Raw genomic sequence first — 22,892 nt, forward strand, 5'->3', positions numbered from 1 at the left:
ACTCAGCATTGACTCACAGGGCAGTGAGCTTGCACTGACTTGATTATTGTGCCAAAAAAAGATTCTCCCCCTCAAACCTTTAGTGACATTACAGACAACTGTGGCAGGACGTGACGGAATGATGAACCGGCATTTACGTAGAAAGGCATTTGTTTCAGGTCACTTTAGAATTCGTGTGCTCATCTTTGTACTTTTGATCTTGGGTGTATTGCGTACATAAGTGTTTATTTATTGTTGTGGTAAGTGGATTTCTCAAAAACGGGATTAATAAAGTCTAATCTAAACTAAAACACACACTCAAACAACACACAAAATCCATGTTCACACACGATCATTAAGCCAGTCATCGATGTAGTAATGAGACAAACGGATAAAAATTAATAGAAATTTATTTCCACATATAAAAAATATCTGCAACACATTTGCATAGATGGACACAAAGAAGCTCACGATTGGTTCAGTGATCGTAGCAGAGAGAGGAGAGAACAACGGCCTTCTGGTTTCAGTTTTTGAAGTTAATGACGTTCATAAAACATCATTTCTTTACGTCCAAACGCCTCCATAAATAAGGATTACAATAAATACTCCAAATATATTATTTCTTGGGTTATTATTTAGTTTTCCACTATATTTTTTTCCAATAACCAGTTGCAATAACACTGTACAGGGACAAATCATCAATCTCGTCCACAATTGTGTTGTTAAAATAAATGCGATGATGCTCCTCTATCACAAATACAACCAAACAAAGTAAAAAGGAAGAAAAAGTTTAAATCAGTTCTCTGCTTCTCAAAATAACATTTTCACAGATCGCTAAAGCACACGGGTCCGACGGCGCATTTTATTGTGCCATAGTCGGCAGCGTGGGATAAATCCTTCAGTTCCACGTAGACAAATGCTCCAAATTCCCAAGTTAATTCCCAGCAGGTACTTCCATTTCACAGCTGTGTGTAACCGTTTCTGTCAGCTGTCCGCTGGCTGCTCGGTCATCAGTTGGCGTATTGTTTGTAAAAGGCGACTTTGACTCGCTCTATCTGGTGGCACAATTTGATGGCAGGACCGAGCTTCAGGTCCATACACTCCTGAACGGTGGGCAACGTCAGCAGCAGCATGGCCTGACCGTCGATGTCCTGGAAGACACACAAAAAATAATTCTAATAAAGAACCCACACGATTATGAGTATTGTATGTCATGTATGAGCCTGTACATTAGTATTGTTTCTGAGAGTTTCTAGATTTAAATGATTCGTCTCAGTCCAATCCAGACCGAAGACTCGAGGCACGACAGAACAGTTGTAGACAAAGTGTCAGTGTTTTGAACAGTCCTTTTGTTCCTCGTTGCTGGTCTGTTCTAGAAGTTCCACAGGATTCTACCTGTTCAATCACTGATAATGATTCAGACCGTCACTCACATTGCTAACATGCAAACAAACATGCTAACTTTTGGACGGAGGACGAGAAAGACAAGCTGATAATTCAGTTTGAAGTGCAGCTGCTTGAAATGCTATGGTAACAAAAGGGACAATTAGCAGAGCACGTTTCATGGAAATTCGCCGATAAGACGGGTTGAGTTCTCGACTGGGTTTGTCGTGCTGTTCTGCTATGGCATGTAACGCCGCACCTGTTGTTACAACAGTAGTTTACATGAAGTCACAACTCGGCATCTCAGTGTGAAGTGGACGTAGTTGGACGTTGCAAGTTTGGAATCTTTGGTGTTGACTGGACTTCAGTCGACATAGAGAAACGTCTCCTTGTGAAAAGACATTCACCTGCTCCTGAAAGATGTTGGCCAGAGACGCACAGTCGGTAGAGTTGATGAACTGAACCACTTCCTCCACGCTCCACTCCAGAGGGTTTCTGTCCAGAACCAGCTGACCCTCTTCTCCCTCTCCCTCCTCGTCATCCTCCTAACGACAAACAATCAAACACCATCACACCACTGATGTGGCTGATGATCTTCTGATGATCTTCACCCTCTTTTTTCCCCACCTACCTGTGTGTCTCCTTTGGGCAGTTGGTACTTGTTCTGGTTGTGGGTTGACAGTGAGCGTGTCGACCTCCTGCGGCCCTCGGGAGCCTCCTGGCTGCTCAGGGCGTTGCCTGCGATATCCACCCGCCGGCGTGTTGCGGCACGGCGTGGACGGCTGCTGGCCACCTCCACTGAGGACGTGTCGGTGTGGTCCTCGCGCGGCTCTGAGCTGGTGCCCTCACTGCCTGACTGCATCACCATCTCCTCATCCTCTTCTTCCTCATCGCTGTCCTGAGGTTGAAGGAAACAGAGCGCCAGAGGAGCTCAACTGATCTGTCTTCATTTAAAATGGACTGTTTCAAATTCCTACACCCAGATCACTCACACAGGAAGTAGGTGACCATTCTGATTACCTCAGCCAAGGAGGTTTTCTCCGCTGTTTGTTTGTCTGTTAGCAAAATAACTCAATTTATGAATGGATTTGAAGGGTTCTTACTCATTGTCAGCTTCTCGCGTGCCCTCGCCGTTAGCACTTAGCAATATCACAGAGGAACACTTGTTGACACCTCCATCACAATTTTGACAAATCCGCACTTCCTCGGCGGAGGTGATTATCATCACAATGGCGCTTTGGTGTGATGGTGCGTTTCGTTTTGACCTTTTCTGGCAAACGTATAAGGAGAAGTGGGCTCTGACCTGTGGCGAGCCAGCGGGGGGTGTAGTCCACCGCTGATGAGCGTCTTTTCTTCTGCACAAATATAGCTTTCCTCTTCTTCCTGCGGCGTGTTGGCTTGGCCAGCTCCCCCTCAGCTGCCTCCTCTCCTGCTGTTGGCTTGGGCAATTTTCTCTTCTTCCCGTAGTAGTAGGCTGCAGAAAAAAAGATGAAATGTTTGGTAAAGAAACTTCTAATCTGGGTTTTTGTAGTGACTGATGACAATAATTACTGTATTTGGTTTTCGTCTGGACAAAGCAGCTTTCTGGGCACTTGTCGGTAAGGAGGACGGGGCTTAGGAGGTTCGGGCAGCACTGCAGCTTCATGCAGGCCTTACGGCAGAACTCTGGGATCTGCTCTGCGAGGCGGACAATCCTGATGGTGGAGCGATAGGTTTTCCCTTTATATCTGCGAACAACAGTGAGCTGGTGTCAGCCAGGGACTGAACTAGGTGTTATCTGTCAAATCACCAGACCACTCGGTCAAACCGGGACAGTCTCTATTGTATTTTTGTCTCCTCACTTGGCTTTGAGGGTCTCCTCTTGGCAGTCCCAGCTCGGGTCTTCCAGCTCCTGAAGCTCCTTTAGGACTCGTCCTGGTTTATAGGCAGCGTTTATCATCATGCTCAGGAGCTGCAGGTGACAACCAGGTTAAACAGTACAGTTCTGGAACCACATCACATCCACCTTTATGAGATCAGTCACCACACACACACACACAGCAAATACAGCATGTTCACACAAACACCTACAGTCTCTGGAGAAATTAAGGGGCTGTTTATCTGCGCTATGGCGACGGTGTGTATGAGAAAGCACTCGACTGACAGATCGTCATGTTGAAATGGAGGTGCAGCTGGTTAACACAGCATTTTTCACCCTGTGCAGGTTTAGGAACTGTGTCTTCAAAAGCCTTTAAAATGTCTGAATGGGATGTGGTTTTGGAAAATTGTCCAGAAAATAAACACACGACATGCGGGGAGTGCAACTAGTGCAACGAGGTCAGAATATGATGAAACACACCAGGCTAGTGTCTCTCCGGTCAAGTCAACACTTCTCCGTCTTTCGTCTCATACAAGTAGGTTCGACAGGAGCTCCTGCTCTTGACTGTCAGCTCACCTCTTTGAGGACCAGTGTGCACTTCCCGGGTCCGACAGCCTGCGGCAGCTCTGCAATGCGTCCCTTGTTGAGGTAGGGTCCTGAGAAACAGCGGTGGTTGACAAAAATCTTCGAGCAGCAGTATCGCCCGTTGGCTGTGCCTGCGGTGGAGAAGAGGTCGAAGATTTTACGGTCGATGGTTGAAGTTAAACATGAATTGAACACACATCTCAGTAAATTAGAATAATAAGTTTTTTTTTTTTTTTTTTTGCGCAAAACAATTCAGAAAGTGAAACACATCTTTATATATAGATTCATCACACACGGACGGATGTATCTCAAGTATTTATTTTCATTTCGCTAATTTTAACTTTTATCAGCTAACGAAAACCCAAACCTCAGTATCTCAGAAAATTCTAATCATCAAAACGAAACTAAATTAACACGTGTAATATATCAGTCTGTTTGTGATGAGTAATATAATTTTAACTTCTTGAATGGATTTACTAAAAAAATATCGACTTTTGATATTTTATTGATGGTATTCTAATTTATTAAGACGCGCCTATAGTTCAATAATCTAATGAGTTTCATACCCAACGGTGCCTGAGCTGCCAGTTCAGTGACTGACATCATGCAATGATGAAAAACTCGTATTAGTATACAGGATAACGAATTTCTGTTACTCTCGGCTTAGCGGCACACAATAAAATACAAATATTTACACACATTTAGTGAAAAGACGTAAAATAAGATACCCAAGTTTTCTAATTTATTCTAATACTCTTACTTCATGTGGAGCCATTGTACACTAAAAACACTGTCAACTATCTGGACGTCATCTCCGTTCACATGCATAAATCTACTGGAGTCTGATCTGAAAAGACAAAGCACTGGAACACGTATTCCTCTGCCCGATATGAAATGAAAGTCTGGAGAGCAATGTTACCCTCCTGCAGCCCCTGACGACCAGCAGCACCTGCAGCCTCACCGCCAGGCGTGAATAGTAAGTAGGTGAGGGTGATGAATAAGCATGAGGGAGTGGGAGGATTTTATACAGGCAACTTTAAAACCAAGGTTGCGATCTCATAGATTACCCCCCCCATTACACCCTTTGTGCTTGAGTGTACATCTTTACATGCACATCTGCCCCCGTAAAAACAGGATGTGAACACGTTATTTGGTCGTGTACTTTTTGCCAGACGGTCGTGAAGATGCAGCATCGTTCAACGCGTGCCGTTGGTAAATTCCTTCAAATGGAAGACAGAAGTAAGACAAAAGGCTGCTAACAGGGTTGTTTTATTTGGGTCTCTGTGTTGGTGTTTGCGTGGGCGTGTGCTTCTGCAGAAAACTGGCCAAAGCTGACAACTGCCGTTCTAAAAAAACAAACATTCACTGAGGCAGAGCTGAAACTCAAAAAGAACACAAGTTGCATGTTGTTGTAGCTGCAGTAATTGTTTAACATATCCTGGCCCACACATTAATATTCTGTGTGTCAGTGTTTTCACCGATGTAATTAATTAGTACTCCGCCAGTCAGTACGTGGAAACGCTGTTGGCACCAGGTTGCTGTACTTATATTTAGATCTTTGGCTTCCTCCTCGTTAGTGCTCATTAGCTTTAGAGAACTCCTGTGTGTGGTGTTTACCTGGATCCATGGCGACAGGTAGGCAGTGGTTGACAGGAGCCGTCTCAACCGGCTGGGACGGGGCCAACCTGCAGGTCGAAGGAGGAAGAGACGATCAGTGAAAGGAACCAACCGATCTAATGACGTAACCGTGTGAGCAAATGATCTGGAACAAGATTCAGGTTTTGAAATCAACTGTATTTGGTAACATGTTCATGTTTTGATTTTTTTTTTTAAGTCCAAATTCTCTGATTCCAGCCTCTTACATGTGCATATGTTCCGATTCGCTCCTCAAGGAAAAGTAAACTGACTAGCGTTGTTTTGAGGACAAATGCAGATATTTGAGGAGTCAAAAAAATCAATAGAAGAATCCATGTTGACAGTGTGTGTTTGCAGCTTTCTGGAGAACTAGTGGTATAACAAAGTGCTGCTGAAGACGTATTTCCATTGTGGTCGGAGCGCCATCTCCTCGCCTCTGTGTTGCGTTTACCAAACAAAATCAGTCTGCGTAATTGCTGTCAATTGATTCGTCTGGAAGTAGCTGCGTTTCGCACATGAGAAAATAAATTGTAACATTATTTTTCTTGTATGACAATGAATAAAGAGCTCAATATATGCGATTCACGCACACACACACACACACACACAGGGTAAATATGAGAAAACATCTGCCTCCTGGTGATATTTCTTACTGTTTCTCTGGTTGGACCACTGCGATCTTCTTCTGCTTCTGGCCTGAAAGACAATTAGAAGTGTTTGCTGTCACTGCTCAGATAGGCATGCATGTTTTGTGTCTGCGCGTGCGTGCGTGTGTACGTACAGACAAGTTTGAGTGGAGGGGTCAGAGGGTAAGCGTTGGCCTCGCACCAGCCCACAGGGAAGATGTCCATGGACTCGACGTCCACAATACATTCTGACAGGGGCTTGGGCACACCTGGAGACACGGAGACAGCCAAGGGACAGGTGGGGTGAGGGAAGCCGCTCTGAGCCACAGTCCATACTTTGCAAACATTTGTACCTTCCAGCCTGAGCCACAGCAGGCGTCCTCGGACCTGTGTGATCTGAGCCACACACACCTCCTTCGGCTGGTGAGGGTTCACCGTCTCCAGCCACATGTCCTTGGCAAATCCTCTGTTCTGCCACGTCTAAGCACACACACGGAAGGATGTTAAGCCAAGCTAAGATAAACCAAGGTGTCTACTCAAGTCACCCGGTTTTATTTCCGGATTCCAGACGTTTTATCTCCCAAGGCCTCGATATGTGTCTGACATTTGTACCCTGAGACATAAACCAAATGTTATTCTGCCCATTAAGACGCTGGAGTGTGTGATCAAGTTGTTTTACTGGCTGTTACTGTTTGAAAAGGGCTACCTTGATTCCAGTCCAGACCAAAGATTCCACACACAACTTGCAACTACGTTACATCCACTTGCAACAGAACATTCCAGCAACAGTCCGGTTCCCACAGAGGCAGCAACAGGTGTGGTAAAGCAGAACAGCACAAGCCCAGCAAAGAACTCAACACCTCATATCCACGAGTTTCCGGAGTACTCCCCCTGGTGTTTGTCCTTGTGGTTTTGCTAGCATAGCATTCCAAGTTGTTCATGCTAATGTTGTGAAGACCCCGTGCTCCTGTCAACACGTATATACTTGTATTCAAAGGTTAGCATCTTTGTAGCTGTATACATCACACAGCCACAGCCACGCCCCATGTGGGTACCCGTCGCCAGTTCACAGCTGATTGGTCAGAACGTTAGCGATGGTCTATGATCATTATGAGTGATTGAACAGGTAGAATCCTCTAGAATGAGGACCAACCGGACCGTTCAGACCGTTGACACTGTGTCCACGTTTGGTTGGTCTGGAGTGGATTAAAGTCTTACATCAGGGAAGCAGGCGTCGGGGGCTGCTTCAGTCCCACTCTGCTTTAGGTAGTCTGCCCAGTCAAAGTCTGGGCTTTCGTAGCCCCGCGGGTGCTCCAGGCCAACGCCGTTCTTCAGACACCACTGGACGGGCAGGATGCCTGGTGAGTCCCTGTGACATACCACAGACTGCGGCTTGGCACCAGCTGAGAGATCGTCCAGTGTGACCTGGAAGTAGATATCATTGTAGACCTGCAGGACAGGAAGACATTTAGATTCAAATACACAAAAAAAACCCACATTTTACAATCATTACTTTATAAATAAGGTCAGGATGGAAAATCCTGAATGCTCATCTGACTCACCTTGGTGACAGAAACGGGACAGATGTGGAGCTGCTCCCATGGAGAAACCATCTCCAGCTTCATTCCCATCTTGAATGAGTGCTTGGGCAGGTCGACGTGGTCCTGACACAGTAAAGTCAAGACGTTCAGACAAACGTGCTCCATTTTTCATGAGAGCAAGACAATGTAGGTCACGCTAAGCCTTCTGGGTGGGCATGTGATGAATGAAGCGCTTGGTCAGGCACAAATGTTTGTTCCTTGTTAGTGAATGACAGTCTTTCTGTCTCTAAGGATTATTTTCATTATGGATTGGTAATTACAGCCTCCATTATTGGATTAGTTGTGGCTGAAAATGCTAAATATATTAACAAGATTAACAGTAATGTGGATTATTGTTATTATATCATGATGAGAATCAGATTTTATTGTGATTACATGCCAAAAATTCGTCTTGGTGTGAGGTGCCAAACTTTAAACTTGAATAAGAATATAAAAAGAATACGATTTTTTAAAACTCTGCACACAGCTGCAGTGGAACGTTTCTGGCAGCTTTATTCTGCTAGTGTTATTCAAAAGACACTTGTCTGTAAATAAAATAATCAGGGCCTAGAAACAGGTTGTAATTTGGTACAAATTACAGAGAACAGCTCAGTTTAATTACAGCTGATTGCTGTGGTGACTTACAGGCACAATATCCGACAAGAAATAACACTGAGTAACGTTTCTTTGAATTTAAATGTTCCATTTGTTTGTTTTCCACCCTGCTGGTGCCATCTTAGTTCTTCCAATAAAATGTCTGACGTTTAGAATAGGAAGCTGATGTTTTTTTTGTCTCACATACACACACACACAGCATTCTCACCTTAAACACCTCCAGCGGCAGTGGATTCTTCTGTCCATCTAGACGAGCGTCCTCCAGAGCCTTCTGCCAGTCTGGGGCGCTCTTCAGAGACCTGAGCTCTGAGGATACAAGAGATGATGTGAGTTAGTTTGTGCGATCATCAGTAGTCACTGCAGAAGAATCAGTGTTACATAATCTCTGAAATGAAATACAGTATATTCTGAACTACAGCATCGTGAACAAATCCAGCCTGACATGAACTTTAAATCCTTGAAACAAACTCTGTTTCAACTACAAAGTTAGTACAGTTTCGACCCTGTAGTCTGTAAATATTTCTCACACCTCACTCACAGACGCACGCTGTCATTAAATAAGTTTTAGGTGAATTAGAGGGTGCAAACAGCAGATTATCACCTGTGGGCGGTTCTAAGGTGAGGTGGTTCTCCAGAGCCCAGCCGAGGGGGCGGAGCCTCACATCCAGGTAGAACAGGAAGGTGTCCTGAGCCTGGTTGGAGAGGCCGGCGTAGCGCAGCAGCAGCCTCCCACCCACGTTCTGGATCACACGGACAGGCCAGTAGAGGAACGGATCCGAAGCGTCCCGCAGCTCCAAAACGGAGCCTTCGATGATCAGATCTACTGTATTTCTCCCTCGCAGAGGCTGATGGGAAGAGACAGACTTTATTCAGACTGAAGGTCAGGTTATCACAGATTATCACATTCAAACACCATTCAGGAGCATTAATGTGATTTGAACCGCAACGTGATCAGTTGTCATTCCTTTTTAAATATTATGTCTGTATATTAAATCTCTGTCAGTTTTTTTCCGCAATTTAATATTTACCTCTATTTTGAAGTAATTACCTCTAATAACAATTTACCTTGAATACAACAAATTATCAAACAAATGTTTAGTTTTATTTGCTCGCAAACATATTAAAATCAAAGATATTCTGGTATCACACGCTGACAAACTCTTCATGCACAACAGACACAAAATGTCATAAACCGCACCAACCATTAACAGACTGTGTGGTTAAACTTGAACAGAGCGGCTGCAGATTAACTTTCCGTTTCAGTTTCACGTCACACAGACACAAACTGACTGTTTAGTACTTAGAATGCGTGTGAAATGCTCACAAACACACACACTGTCATTATATTACACAAACAGACAGACATCAGGCCTGATACATGCTGACATCGAGTGAACAAAGGCAAAGACTGTCATGGTGTCCAATCTTTAAACAGTGGACGGAAACTGCACTGATACACTGAAATAATGATGGAGGTTGCTTTTTTCTTTTAACTCAAAGTAAATGAATTTTACAAGCACACAGTGTGTTTCCCCTATGTATTTGCGAATATGCTTTTTTTTTTTTTTACTCCAGTGTGAGACCAGACCATCATCAAAATAATATCAATTCTTCATCCATTTGTTAGAAAGTCATAAATCTGCATCCCTGTGTGACCACCAGCTCCTCGTCTGAGGAGGTGTTCTCCACGTGAACACAGACTCACCCCCTCCAGCAGGTTGGCTGGCGCCGTTCTGGAGCCCGTCAGGTCCTGAACAAGAAATTCAGTCCAGTCGTTGTGTTTCTCCTTGATGGCTGCAAAGAGACAAACACAGAGAGTGGATAATGTGCAGATGAGCAGGCACCAAACCGCAGCTAACAAACACTTTTCTACACAATAGACTGTTTGTCAAACTCCTCAGTGACTTCATTACCACAGCAAACCTCCAATCTGATTTAGACCTCAATTTATTTATTTTCTACAAATGCAAAAGCAAAGCAGTCACTGGTGCATTCAGGTGCCATTTCTGGGTTCATGTGCTGGACAACAGCTGCAAATTTGAGCAGAAAGAAAACAGTCATGACTTTATGCGGAGCACAGTTTCTGCACACAGAGACGAGCAGCAGGAACAGAGGCCGGCTTCATCCAGACGCTCAAAATATCAAAAGGTTATTCAGATGTTTGTGACTGTGTCTGTGAGCTGGGAATGAATTCTGGAACCCTTCCGAGGTCAAACTGACCTCGGAATGGGAGACATGGGAGACGTCAGGTGTGAGGACACGTCATTTTATTGTAAAAAGTGCAACAAAATCTGCTGTCTGTCTCATAGAAAACTCATAGTGTGATGAGTTTTTTGCGCCTCTGGATTAACAAAGTCAGGATTTATCATATTTATTTATTCATTAAATCTGCTTCCTGGAACGGTCCTGAATCAAACAAACACCAAAAAAAATGGTAGACAGTGTTTTCTATTGTGATGAGAATGTGAACGAATGTGTGTGTGTGTGTGTGTGTGTGTGTGTGTGTGTGTGTGTGTGTGTGTGTCTGTGTCACAGATGCTCTGTGAACGCCTCTTAAATAGTAGTGTTTTTTCCTGTCATGCTGTTTGCTTTCCTCGCCACTGCTGGGCACATACATACACACACACACACACACACAAACTCCTGTGTTCATCTCCCATGAGCAGAAATAGATCAACTATTTTTACACAGATCCTAGATTACTCATGAAGCCATTCAGCACTGGCAGGACCCCCCCCCCCCCCCCACCCTGAACAACACTGCTGTGCTTTGTGCATAAATAATTTTAAATCTATTTTTCCCATCCCAAAGGCAGAAGAATTGTAGAGCTGAAAGCCTGAATTTCACACAACAATAACGACATAATTAACCCTGAGAGATAAGAGAACCCCACCCCCATATCCTCCATTTGCCCATTCCCCCAGCATCAACCTGGCTAAAGTCTCAAAGCAAACACGGACCATGGAGGCAAACAAGTACAAATACAATACATTTGCATACTCTGTTTCTTCCTTGACAAACAATCCTTATACAAAAGCTTCACTCTGATGTAATCAGTGTCGTAATTAAATAAAACCAATTCTAATCAGGGTTGATGGCAGCAAATTCGACCTGGTTCCCCCTCTGTCTGATCCAGTCATTAGGCGCGTGTGGGCAGCCGAGTCCTTTCTTCCGTTCCAGCTGACGGCCTTCCCAAGTTGGGCCACAAGCGAAATGACACACAAGCACGCAGCCATGCGTCGCATACCCCCCCTGAGAAGTTGGTGTGTTTACTGAGACCATTTCTCACCTGTGAACGACGGTTGTGTGATGATAAAGACAAAGCGAGAAAAGATGTGTGTTTTTAATAGAATAGTCTTTTTTGTCATTGTGCTGCAAAGGTACAATGAAATAATGTGCAGAAATGGTAACTAATGAAAAAAAAAACTATTAAAGCAATGAAATAAATTTATCTCCAGCTATTCTTTTAATGGACTGTTGATTGGGTTTTTTTTTAAAGCACTTTCCCACCCTTTTCTAGACCAGACAGATAATTGATCTCATCATGAAACTAATCTACAAACGAGTCGGTGATGAGGATAATTATTTTCAGATCTACTTGATCTGAAAATTGAGATTATGGAAAAAAAAAAGTATCATAAATGAGGAGGAAGGATGAAGAGCTCAGAGGGGAGTTGCTGCTCATCCACATCTTGTGGAGTCAGCGGAGATAGTTTGGGAATCTATCCAGCATGTTGTGGTTCTATCTGGACGGGACTGGGAACACCTCAGGGTCCTCGGGTAGAGACGCTGGGCTACAAGTCCTGTCCTCTGGTTGGAGATAGATTGATGGAGACGGGTGTTTGTCAGCAGGTGAACTGCCTGAGCACCTTCAGTGTGTTTAAAACTTGTTCTCCACACATGGCCTCCTCCACCGTTTCCAGGAGCCGGGTGCATTGAGGGCGCGGCCGCAGAGAACAGAATGAATACATGATTGTGTTCGATAACTATTTTAACGCCCGGCTGGTTGCGATCCATTTATGCTCCCTTTGCTGGCAAACAAAGTCAACCACTGTTTAAAATGTGCATTTTTCTTCCCTATATCACAATAAAAGAATCCCTGTGGACATAAATGATATTTCACAGCGTCAGTCAGTGGGTTTGCTCCTCTCGTCTGTGTTCGTTAAGACGTGGGGCTGAACTGTCACATGAAGTTTCCCAGTAAACGGAACAAGCACAGAGTGTCAGCTTGGAGGGATATTTACGTGATTTATCTGGAGAAAGTACATTTTCCTTTTGTTAAATTCAATTAATTAATATGCTGACGTGTTGTAATATGCTGACGTGTTGTAATATGATGACGTGTCTATCCCTGTCTCTTCTCTGTGCTTAGATGTTTGATAATTTTAATACTCTGTCATCTCTAAAATAAAGTGAGTCCATCTGTTTTTTGGTCAATTTTGTCAATACTCAAAAATCCAAAATCTGTCAGTGTTTCAGATGATTTTAAAGTTGTTTTTTCTTTCAGTGTTTCCTTTATCATATTCCAAATGTTTACTTCATATCGTGCACGTTTATTTACATGTTACATTAAGAAGAAAATACATTAAGAGTAACAACTGAGACAGTCCAATCAAACTGAATTCTGCTGTGTTTTCATTCATTCATATGTGTGTATTGATGTCCTTTGTCTGCAGGTGGAGATGACGAGGTGATTTTCAGGATCATGCTCCAGGTAAGAAGTTTTACCAAATATTACAAACCGAGATGTTTCAAACTCAGTTTGCAGCATGTTTGTGTTATGTTGCATTGGGTAGAATTTCGATGCCAAACAAATGTATCTAAAGACTGATGCACCAACTTCAGAGTGTTTAGTGGGTTTAAAGTTTGTAGGTCAGGTGTGATTGTTATGGTGGTTTTCACTCAGTGACTTCACTCTCTCTATGCCTCCAATGGCGGCATCCTCTGCTTTGTCTCCTCACCTGGAGCCTTGCGAGTCCCAAGGGACACACCCTAAGCGACGCACCTCCCTGCAAATATGCCATTGTCAGCCAGAGCAAAGCTCCTAAAGCACCACAGCTTTATCTGGCAAAGTCATCGGCCCACCGACTCGGGCAGGAAGCGTTCGGTGGTGAATTCATTATGCAAACGATATCTGCAGAGAGATGTAGCCCTTTCTACGTGGGTCAGGACACATTCACGCTCTGCATTCACAGCATGCACAGGAGGAGATCAACTCTGTCTAAACAACAACTTTCATGGCACATTAGACTTAACTCGTCCAGCGTTCCTGAACACACGGCGTGAGCTGAGGAGCTCTGGAGGGAGAGAGCACAGCAGAGGGAGGAGGCAGCTGTTTGTAGTTTGAAAAGGAGTTTATGTGTCATTCTTACACCTGATGGCTTAAACAGAAAGACCTTTTCATTATAAATCACTGCGTTTTGAAATAACTCAAACTTCAGACTGAAATGTGTTTTCACATGAAAAAAATCTGCCTATGTTTTTACAGATTCAAATTTTACAATTCAGAATAGCATGATTATTATCATTATTACTATTAACATTAATATTAATATATTAGTTATTCGTAATTAAGTTATTTTCTATTTTTGTTACTTTAATTTCTAATATTTGTATTTAAATAGTAGTCATCATAATCAATATCATTTACCAATAGTAAATATATTTTGTGACGTCATCAAATGAGAACAGCTGTTAAGTTTCACACCAACATCCAACGCTTAAGTGTGATTGTGTGTTTGTATGTTCACGACCACATACCCACCTACGTCTGTACGTTCATTTGATGTACTAGTACTTTGATGCAAACCACTCCTGTCAGTTATGTTGTTTTTTTTTTATACAAGAGAAATTACCCACTCAATTTCCCACCCCGTCCGTTGACACAGTTTATCTGCCAAAGGCAAGTTTTATTAAAATTCTGGCGTGTCATTGCGCGCCTCCTGGATGTCGTTTCTGATGCGGAGGGCCTGGTTATCGCTGCTCGCCGAGCTGCACGAGTTATCAAACGAACACATGTTCCTGGAGCGGCCGTGTTATCACTCTAAGAAACACTCAGATAGACAGGAGTCACATGCAAGAGGAAGCAAGGCAACTGAGCTGTGAGGTCACTTCCTGTGAAGAGGTGAGAGGAGGAGGAGGAGGAGGAGGAGGAGGTGGAGGTGGAGGAGGAGGGAGGAGGCATGCTGCTCTGAGGCCTAACGTGGACACAATTGATTTGGCGTTAGCCACTAGCGAGCCAGGCAGTTAGTCAGGAGCACTGTTAGAGACGCTTACCTTTTCTTAGGTTATCTGAGAAACGACAAACAGAAAGGAAACAAAACTGGTAACTAACACAGGTGCAGATGCTAAATACTCACTCTCACACACACACACGCACACACACACCATAAATGTGCCGAACAGGACGCAAAGCTGAGGACATAGAATGACAAACGTTGTGTTCAGCGTCAGTTGATGGCATTTGTTGTTGTTTTTTTTTTTTTTTAGAAAATCCCTCGCTGATATCTGATATTTTAAGGATATTGTCTTTAAACCCTAATCGGACAGGATTAGTTTGACCTCGTTACGTGGGGTCATGTGACCTCACCACAGGACGTCATCAGTAAAACTACCAGTGGGAGGGGTCAATCCATTCACCGCTGCCCTCTCCTGACGTCATGTGACATGCACTCCTACCAGGAAAAACACTGAAAATGGCGTCGACAGGAGGGAAAAACACACAGTTTGGCAAGAAATATAGTGATAAAGAAAAGTGGCAAAGAAATGCTGAAGATTTTGGGGACTGGACAAAACTGAACTGGACTGGATTGACTATCCAACATACTGTATATCAACCCTCCATGCTATAAAATCCATCCAAAATCCATCCATCCATTAAAAATCACCATAAAAAATTTTTTTTCAAACAATTATATGACAAAATATCCACACAGATTGACTGCAGGTCTATTCACAGGGATCAGTGTTACCTGAGGTCATATTCCAGGACCCTTTTACGGTAGGTAAAGGTCATCTTACCGATTGGACGATAATCTTACTGACACTTGGTAGTGATTACTGACTTGTAACATTCAGAAATGGACAAAAACATCAGTTAATTGTTACTTTACCCCACGTACCAAAGTAAAACTAATCCGAATAGGGCTTTAGAAACAACAAAAAAAGATGCTTTCTGCATTTCTGTGTGTGTGTGTGCTGATGCGTGTGTGTCACAGCAGAACAAAGAACTAGTTCTACTTCCATCTGTCTTTGCAGCTCTTCACCTGTTCATCACCACAGCATGAAAATCTTAAAATGAAGGCAAACAGCAGAAATAGGACAAATCCTGGGCCTGTTAGCGTTTTCGTTTCTTTCCTTGTGACACCTTTCTGCTTTTTTTTTGTGTTTATTTGAGACCTGCAGACATTTCATTCATTTCTCAAGGTTACAGTTATGCTGCTGATAACGTGCAGACAGAGTACACATATACATGGAGGGTAATGGCACTAGTACCTCGCCATGAAATATTCAGTCTTTTCTGCAGTTTTTCTGTTTGTGTTAAACTACTGAGCTTGATTCCATGCAAACAAACCTTTATATAACCTTTATATATCATACATCTGTCGGCCATAATCAACAGATTAATCACTGATCACTCGAAGCATCTTATGTACACTCACCCGTTCAGACAACAAGACAGTGACGTCCCACTTTCTTCCTTTGTGACCCAGTGACATACAACTTTTGGCCCCTTCTTTCTTCGCCTTTACATACAGCAATGATCTGAACTTGGCTGGGCGATATCTTGATACTGTAATATACTGTATCGACATATTTCTAAACGAGATATAACGTGGGACGAACGATTTGTAAAAGATCTGTAATAGAACAATGTCTGTAATTGACATTTCTAAAATGTGCTGATATCTTTGTCATATAAGTTGTATAACTGGTTTGTCATACAAACTAGCTGCTGCTGTGGAACGGATTGATCCTCACTCGCCAAAGCCGTAAGCGAGCGACACACCTCCACAACCCCCTGACGTGATCTAACCTCCACTCAGGTGTACGCGTTGTGTCTTCCTACCTTCAGGGGGCATCAGGGTCTTGTTGTTCTGGGCGCACCAGCCCACCGGGTGCAGCTCCGCTGTCATGACATCACACCAGAAAGTCGCGCCTTGCGGTCATCGCCGTATCCGCTGAAGCGCAGCAGCAGCAGCTGGCACATGTGGTGATGATGGTGGCCACCCAGTAGGTGTCCGGGCTGCTCTTATTAGCCACTTCCAGCTTCATACCGGGCTGGAAGCTGCTCTGAAGGCTGATCTCCACCTGAGGCACACACAGGACCACAGGAATGTTCCCATTTTTCCAGTTATGACGTAAATTCATGAAAAAAATGTAAGAGTCGGTTTGGAGAGATTTTGCTCTGCGGGCAGATATTTAGTTTTAGGCTGGTGTTTTACTACCTCTGCCAAGGAGGTTTGTTGTTTTTGTCTCTTAGCTTAATAAGTCAAAAGTTCTGAACAGATTTGAATGAAATGTTGAGTAACTGCTGCTAATGGAGGAGGACCAGATGATTAGATGTGGTGGTGTTCTGGAACCATCTGGATCCAGGAGGTCTGTTGAAGGATTCTTCCTCATTGTCAGCATCTGTGTCTAGAACTCCACAATAGCAGCAGTGGACGGTCTCTTTGGGCCCAGTGGTTAGTGAGTCTGTCTGTTAACACAAAGGTCGGGGGTTGGAGGCCCACCCCAGGGTTGGAGGGGTTGGTTTTGGTTTTACTATTGAATCAAAAAAATAAAATGAAGAACAAAACCAACAAATAGTGGTCAAAGGTCATGATTTGTGTAACAAGGTGTCTAATGACTCTTAACTATTTGACTATTAATGACAGACATGTTTTGATGATCAATTAATTTATCAGAGTAGATCAAATAGGTCATAAAATGGGTGGACCTGAGCCGATGGTGGCGTCTGTGCTCTTTGAGTGCTTGTCAAATTCAGATTATGAGATTATATTCATCTGGAAGCAATTAGTATTTTAGTAAATGACTTTGATTTCTCCAGCACGCGATAGTAGGATTATTCAGACATTGACAAGAAAGATTTATTTAATCAGTGGTGTTTAGTGTTGCTGCAGTTGAGCACGCTCCAGTGGATTGAAGTACTATTGTACTTGAATTCATAATTGCTGCTTTTGTGTCAAGGGACGGACATATGAGATAAAGCCTTCTGGCTAAATCTGGCACAGTTACGGTCACGCTCATTAATGCGTACTGGTCCCTTCCACCTGAAGCTTATAACACCAACTAATAAAAACTAAACATCTCTCGTCGCCCTCAGTTTGTCCTTGTGAGAGCAATAACTCTGTAACGGCAGTGAGTGCAGCAGCATTATCTGCTTCCGCGTAGCCACAGGGCGCCATACAATCCTTGAGAATGCAACAAGCCTAACAGGATGTTCACATTCAGCACTCGCACACACTCACAAGTGAATGGAAAAAGCCAACATCTTAGAAATAAACACAATACGAATGGCCCTGTGACTTCCTGCTCCAACAATGCAAACGTGCTGTATCACTCTGTTTGGCTTATGTAAGACAGCTACGGGCTGCAAAGAGTGTGTGTGTGTGTGCGTGTGTGTGTGCGTGTGCGTGTGCGCGCGCACAGCCCAGGCCCGAGAGAAATCACTGTTTCAATTTGTCCAGGCAGAGAGAGAGAGAGATGAGAGCTGCACTTTACTGAATCACATTTTCAGGGGAATTCATGGTCTGCTTCGCAGTGACTCAATCCATTTTCCAACAAGGCAATTTAGCTTCCCAAGAGCCGTTCAAATAAACACACGCAATTTGGACCGACACTGCGGTTCACTCGCAAAAACCTGCATATTCTAATCTTATTATACCGTCGCCTGGGAGTGAGGTAAATAACTGAAAGATTGGTTTTTTTGTACATCCCCCCACTGGTCAAACACACAGTCAGCTGATGTGGATAAAGATCTTGCATCCAGGATCAGCTCGCCCATCTGGCCCTCTGCTGTGATGTAACGTGCGACTGGAGGCACTGAATTGCTTGACAACATGCCAACTTTGTTTGGGATTGCGAGTCGACAATAGGTCTGATGGTACCGTATACCACTGTAACCCCACCCAACGGGACTGTCCCTTAAGTGCCAAATAAAAATGCATTTAAAAAACAAACAATAGGGATGATGAAAGATGGGAATCTTAGTAGTTACTCAACATTTTATTCAAATCCGTTCAGAACTTTTTGACTTATTTTGCTAACAGATAAACAAACAAATGCCAGAAAAACAGGTAAAAAAACATCAGTTCTGTGAAGATTAATCGTGGACAAACGCTGAGTCGTGGGAAGCTGCAGTCCCTGCAGTTGAACATAGAACAAGGTGTGAAAGCAGATGTAAGATCAGCTCAGGGAGTGTCACTAGTAGTATCATAAATACCCCCAAAACAGGTGAACTTCATTCTGTTCAAACCACATTGATGAAGAAAATGGCAAAAATGGAACTGATTCTGATCAGAGAATTAATGTTGATATATTGAAAGTTTGCATCAGTGAAACCTAAAAATATCCAAATGTGTGTCATGTTCTTTGTGGAACACAGATGATGAAAATGAATCAGATAGGAACCTCAAAGAGTTTCAGTTAATCTGGGGCAGCGACAGGGTTTTACAGATTTACAGATTTTATTTTGTTTTGCTTCAGAAATGACAGTTTATTGTCATTTGAAAAAGCTGATCATATTCAGAGGCGTATGAGTGCAGTGCTGCCAGCTCCCTGCAATATGTCGTTAAAGGATTTCTGCATAAGCACTCTTATCTCAGAGGGTGTGTTTAAGGGATCACCTAGAGATGGGATTACAGCGTGAGGGGGAGATCATACGTACGTGTTTGAAGGTGGTGTGAGGAGCAACGTTAGCTCCTGTCTCCTCCAGGTACTCCTCCCAGTTAAACTCCACCTCATCCTCCATGTTCTCTGCGTCTGCGAGGAGAAACATTACAGCGAAGCACTTATAAAGGAAAAAAAAATTGTGACAGAGCTGTGTGATGCCACTGCCTTCAAAAGAACATTGAAATTCACAGAAAATTCTCTCAGGTGTGTGTGTGTGTGTGCTTTTTTTATCCGCTTTAGGAAGGGTTGGTTAAAAAAACAATCCTTAAAATCCGGGAACAACCCAAGAAACAAACATTCCAGTGGTGATCAGATAAACTGTTTTAAATATCAGTAGCAGCCTTACTTGTGTGCACCTCCTCCTCTTTCCCATTGGTTGGACAGTGTGACATCACTGCAGTGGGCGCCATTGGCTGCTGCATCCTGCTCCACGTTAACCTTTGACCTGCAGCGTGTCCGCTCCTCAATGCATCCTTTACTTTCTTGAAAACACCTGGCACAGAATGGCGACCCGATCAGAACGATAGCAAAAACAGCTCGCTAACATCTGGTAACCACGTAGCAACGGGGAAAACACGCACTCCAAAGTTGGTTCAACGTGTGATCAGCTTCCGATGGAAAGATGAAGTATCTCACCCAGTGGGGTTGACGTACCACAGTGTGTTTTTGACTGATAAAAAGTCAAAGAGTGTCGCCTCCAGAAACCTTAACGTTATGAAGGAAAAAGGCTGCGCTGCCTGGCAGCTTTTCTCCTGGGAGGTTCACATCAAAAAAACAAGCTAAGCAAAGTTTAAGAAAAGGAAGAAAAGGGCCTCCTGTGCATCAGTTCTGTGTTATCTGCGTATGCATATTGTCTGCTGACTGCCTGAATTTACATACCACAGCAAAACACCCATCTGATAACCAATGAGAGACGAGCAAAGTAGAAAAACTGGAATGAGCAAAGCAGCAGATACGGACAGAGAGAGAAACTGCAACAGAGCTACTGCGAAATGTTCTAGTTTGAGTGAGAACAAAACCCCCAGGTTGATGAAAAGGAGGTATTTTGTCGTCGAACTCGTCATCTTTCTCTGCTTTCATCTCGTATAAAACTGCCTTTAAAAAGAAAATCCCTAAAAATGATGCGTCTGCATTCAAAGTTCCCCCTCAGCTGTACCTTTGAGTTCATTCAGATGTTAAAGAGAAATAAATCAGGAGGGCGTCAGTCCTTTAGTCACCTGCTGAGCATCCAGATCGTCGAGTTGTTTACTTTCAAACAGAGCCATCATTCATTACAACTGCGGTCTTTTCTGTGTCATGTCGCGCCAATCTTAATGAGTCACCAAACTCCCTGGAACTGTGATGTTTCAGTGACTTTTTCAGCCTTTTTTCTGTACACAGAGACTGTCTGCAAGGAAAAAATAAAAGAAAAACTGGATAAAGGATAAACTACAAAATATTAAACTAAGATTAAACCGATTTGTTGTTAAACATGGACTTGAACCACAACGTACGTTTTATGGAATCACATGAAATTTAAAATACAACTTTTCCAAACGACTTCTGGTCGGGGGAAATGTCATTTGACATCACAGGTTTATCTTCCAGATCACTACACGTTTGATTACTACTACTACTACTACTATTACTACCAATAATAATACAGTTGATAGATCTTTTGCATCTTTGTCCTTTTAATGGACGGTTTCCTGTCTTAATTTGACGATGGTTCAGAGACAAGTGTCACAACACAGACAGATTTTAGATCATTTTGCAGTCTGACATTGTTGAAGTTAAGAAACTCATATCTTTTGAAAAGAAAAAAAAAAGAACAAAAGGAAAAGCAAGCACTCAAAATGTTTACTTGTGAAAAATCAGAAATGAATTCCTGGCTGAGAAAACAACGGCCCATGTTTGTCAGTGGCTGTCAGTGAATCACTTCCACCCACTTTCATCAACTTGATGATTAACGCCCCGGCATACGACCCACCCTCAGTCGAACCCATCGTCACCTCCAGGATCTGGCTGCTGCTCTTTACTTTGAGATAAATATCCAACGGAGCTGAAGACATCCTCAGTGTTTGATCAGAATTGACTGATTGAAAATAAAAGCACCGTGTGTGCGTGCTCGTGTGTCACCTCCCCCCACACAAACACACACACACCCCTGCCATCCCACAGTGGCTGCAACACACATTCATTGTGTAAACAACAAGCTGAGCTCATTGGGCTCATGTGATGTCGTCTAGCACACACACACACACACACCCTTTCTGCCGAAGTGCCTGCGATCTTCAGCAGCACTGACTCATCACCGCTGTCAACAGGCAGCGCTGCACAGCTCTCGTTATAAACTCACTCCAACACTGGTATCAATTAGCACGACTAGATGTTCACAGGACCTCCTGAACCTGCTTGTCCCTTAAAATTCCCCCAAGCTGCTTTAATGTCAAACAAAGACAATTTCAGTGTGTGTGTTTATTTCAAAACAAAACCAGCACTAGATTTGTTGTCCTTCATTCTGCTTCAAACCGTATGAGCAGTGTCTTAGTAAATCCATTTAAATTCAACTAATAAATGACATTTTATGAGTTTTAATCTTAAAATCTCATCCTGTCTTAGGTGATGTCCCATAATTCTGAAGATAAAGTGTTTTGTAGAAAGGCACTTAATCATTCTGGTGCTTAAAAGATCTTTATAGAAATGTTATGTTTGAATTTGAATTTTTCTCAGTTGTACTTCCTGCTGCGATACTGTAGGATTTTTCCTCATAATGACAAAAGGGCTTTTGTTGTTAGCTCAGGTTAGCTACATTCGCTCAGCATGGCAGTCATTATGCGCATAAATCCGCCTGACTGCACACGCAGCCTTTTTAACAGCAGACCTTAGTACGATGGAGGTGCCTCCATGCTGTGCACACCAGAAAGTACAGTATTCATGATGGATTTGGAAAAAGCATCACTGTAAAATCGTCAACTCATCAGTGGTGTCTTGGTAAAAACCCCAAAATTAAATGATAATCTCCAAACACACTGTACAACTCAAACCATGGTGACAAAGCTGTTTTTAACTGTGACAGTTTGGTTTATTCTGACTTTCCACTTCAACTTTGTGTCCCACCACCTCAAGTCATTTCAACTCTATATGATTCAGCTAAAACAGGAAATGTGTCACTGACCAAATACTTTAAAACCGCATTGCTCATTTCCCCAGAACTGCTCAGAAATAGTTATCATCTCTGCAACTCTGGATGTTCTCTGCAACTTAAAAAGGTCACTTTTTTCCTTGGAAGACTTCAAAACATTTTCTACAGTAGATAGCTTTACAACATTTAAATCTGCAGTATTACACAAGTTCCAAAAAAGTTCCTCTCGACAGTTCTTAGTGCTGTCAGTGAAAAATACACAGTGTGTTTCATATTGATCGGAAGTCAATCAATGAAGTTCAAAGTCCACAAAGCGTGTACAGTCGCAGAAATTTAAAATACTCAAGAGGTAGAAGGACCTACACATTGTGCTGAAGTACATTCATACAGTTCCAGCTATAAGTGGAGTACGTGTATGTGGTGCACGAAACAAAAATACTTCCACTAATAAAGTTATAAATAAATTATTGATAAATTAAACCACATAGACTGTATACAGTATCTGAACTAGTGCCTCCACCTCTTCACACTGTCAGTGAATTGAGTTAAAAATATCTGATTACAAAAGCTGCCATGTTGGTGCATGCTGCCGTCATTTCAAATGAGTCACAGCA

The 22,892-nt window shown here is 43.0% G+C and overlaps 1 protein-coding gene across 1 annotated transcript; it reads right to left on the bottom strand.

Annotated features, from left to right (window-relative positions):
• Positions 1–989: 989 nt before the first annotated feature.
• Positions 990–21,205, bottom strand: LOC144741465 (scm-like with four MBT domains protein 2). Its single transcript, XM_078623989.1, is given in 24 exon segments — positions 990–1,130; positions 1,770–1,904; positions 1,994–2,260; positions 2,666–2,683; positions 2,685–2,836; positions 2,914–3,089; positions 3,204–3,313; positions 3,797–3,960; positions 5,444–5,490; positions 6,094–6,136; positions 6,222–6,335; positions 6,420–6,546; positions 7,285–7,515; positions 7,629–7,730; positions 8,470–8,567; positions 8,863–9,106; positions 9,967–10,055; positions 14,538–14,552; positions 16,330–16,417; positions 16,420–16,466; positions 16,469–16,571; positions 19,150–19,244; positions 19,501–19,647; positions 21,124–21,205. Coding segments are annotated over 24 exon segments (2,835 nt in total).
• Between the last annotated feature and the right edge of the window lie 1,687 nt (positions 21,206–22,892).

The sequence above is a fragment of the Lampetra planeri genome, unplaced genomic scaffold (genome assembly GCF_965212315.1).
Source record: "Lampetra planeri unplaced genomic scaffold, kcLamPlan1.2.h2 scaffold_561, whole genome shotgun sequence".
Lineage (NCBI taxonomy): Eukaryota > Metazoa > Chordata > Hyperoartia > Petromyzontiformes > Petromyzontidae > Lampetra > Lampetra planeri.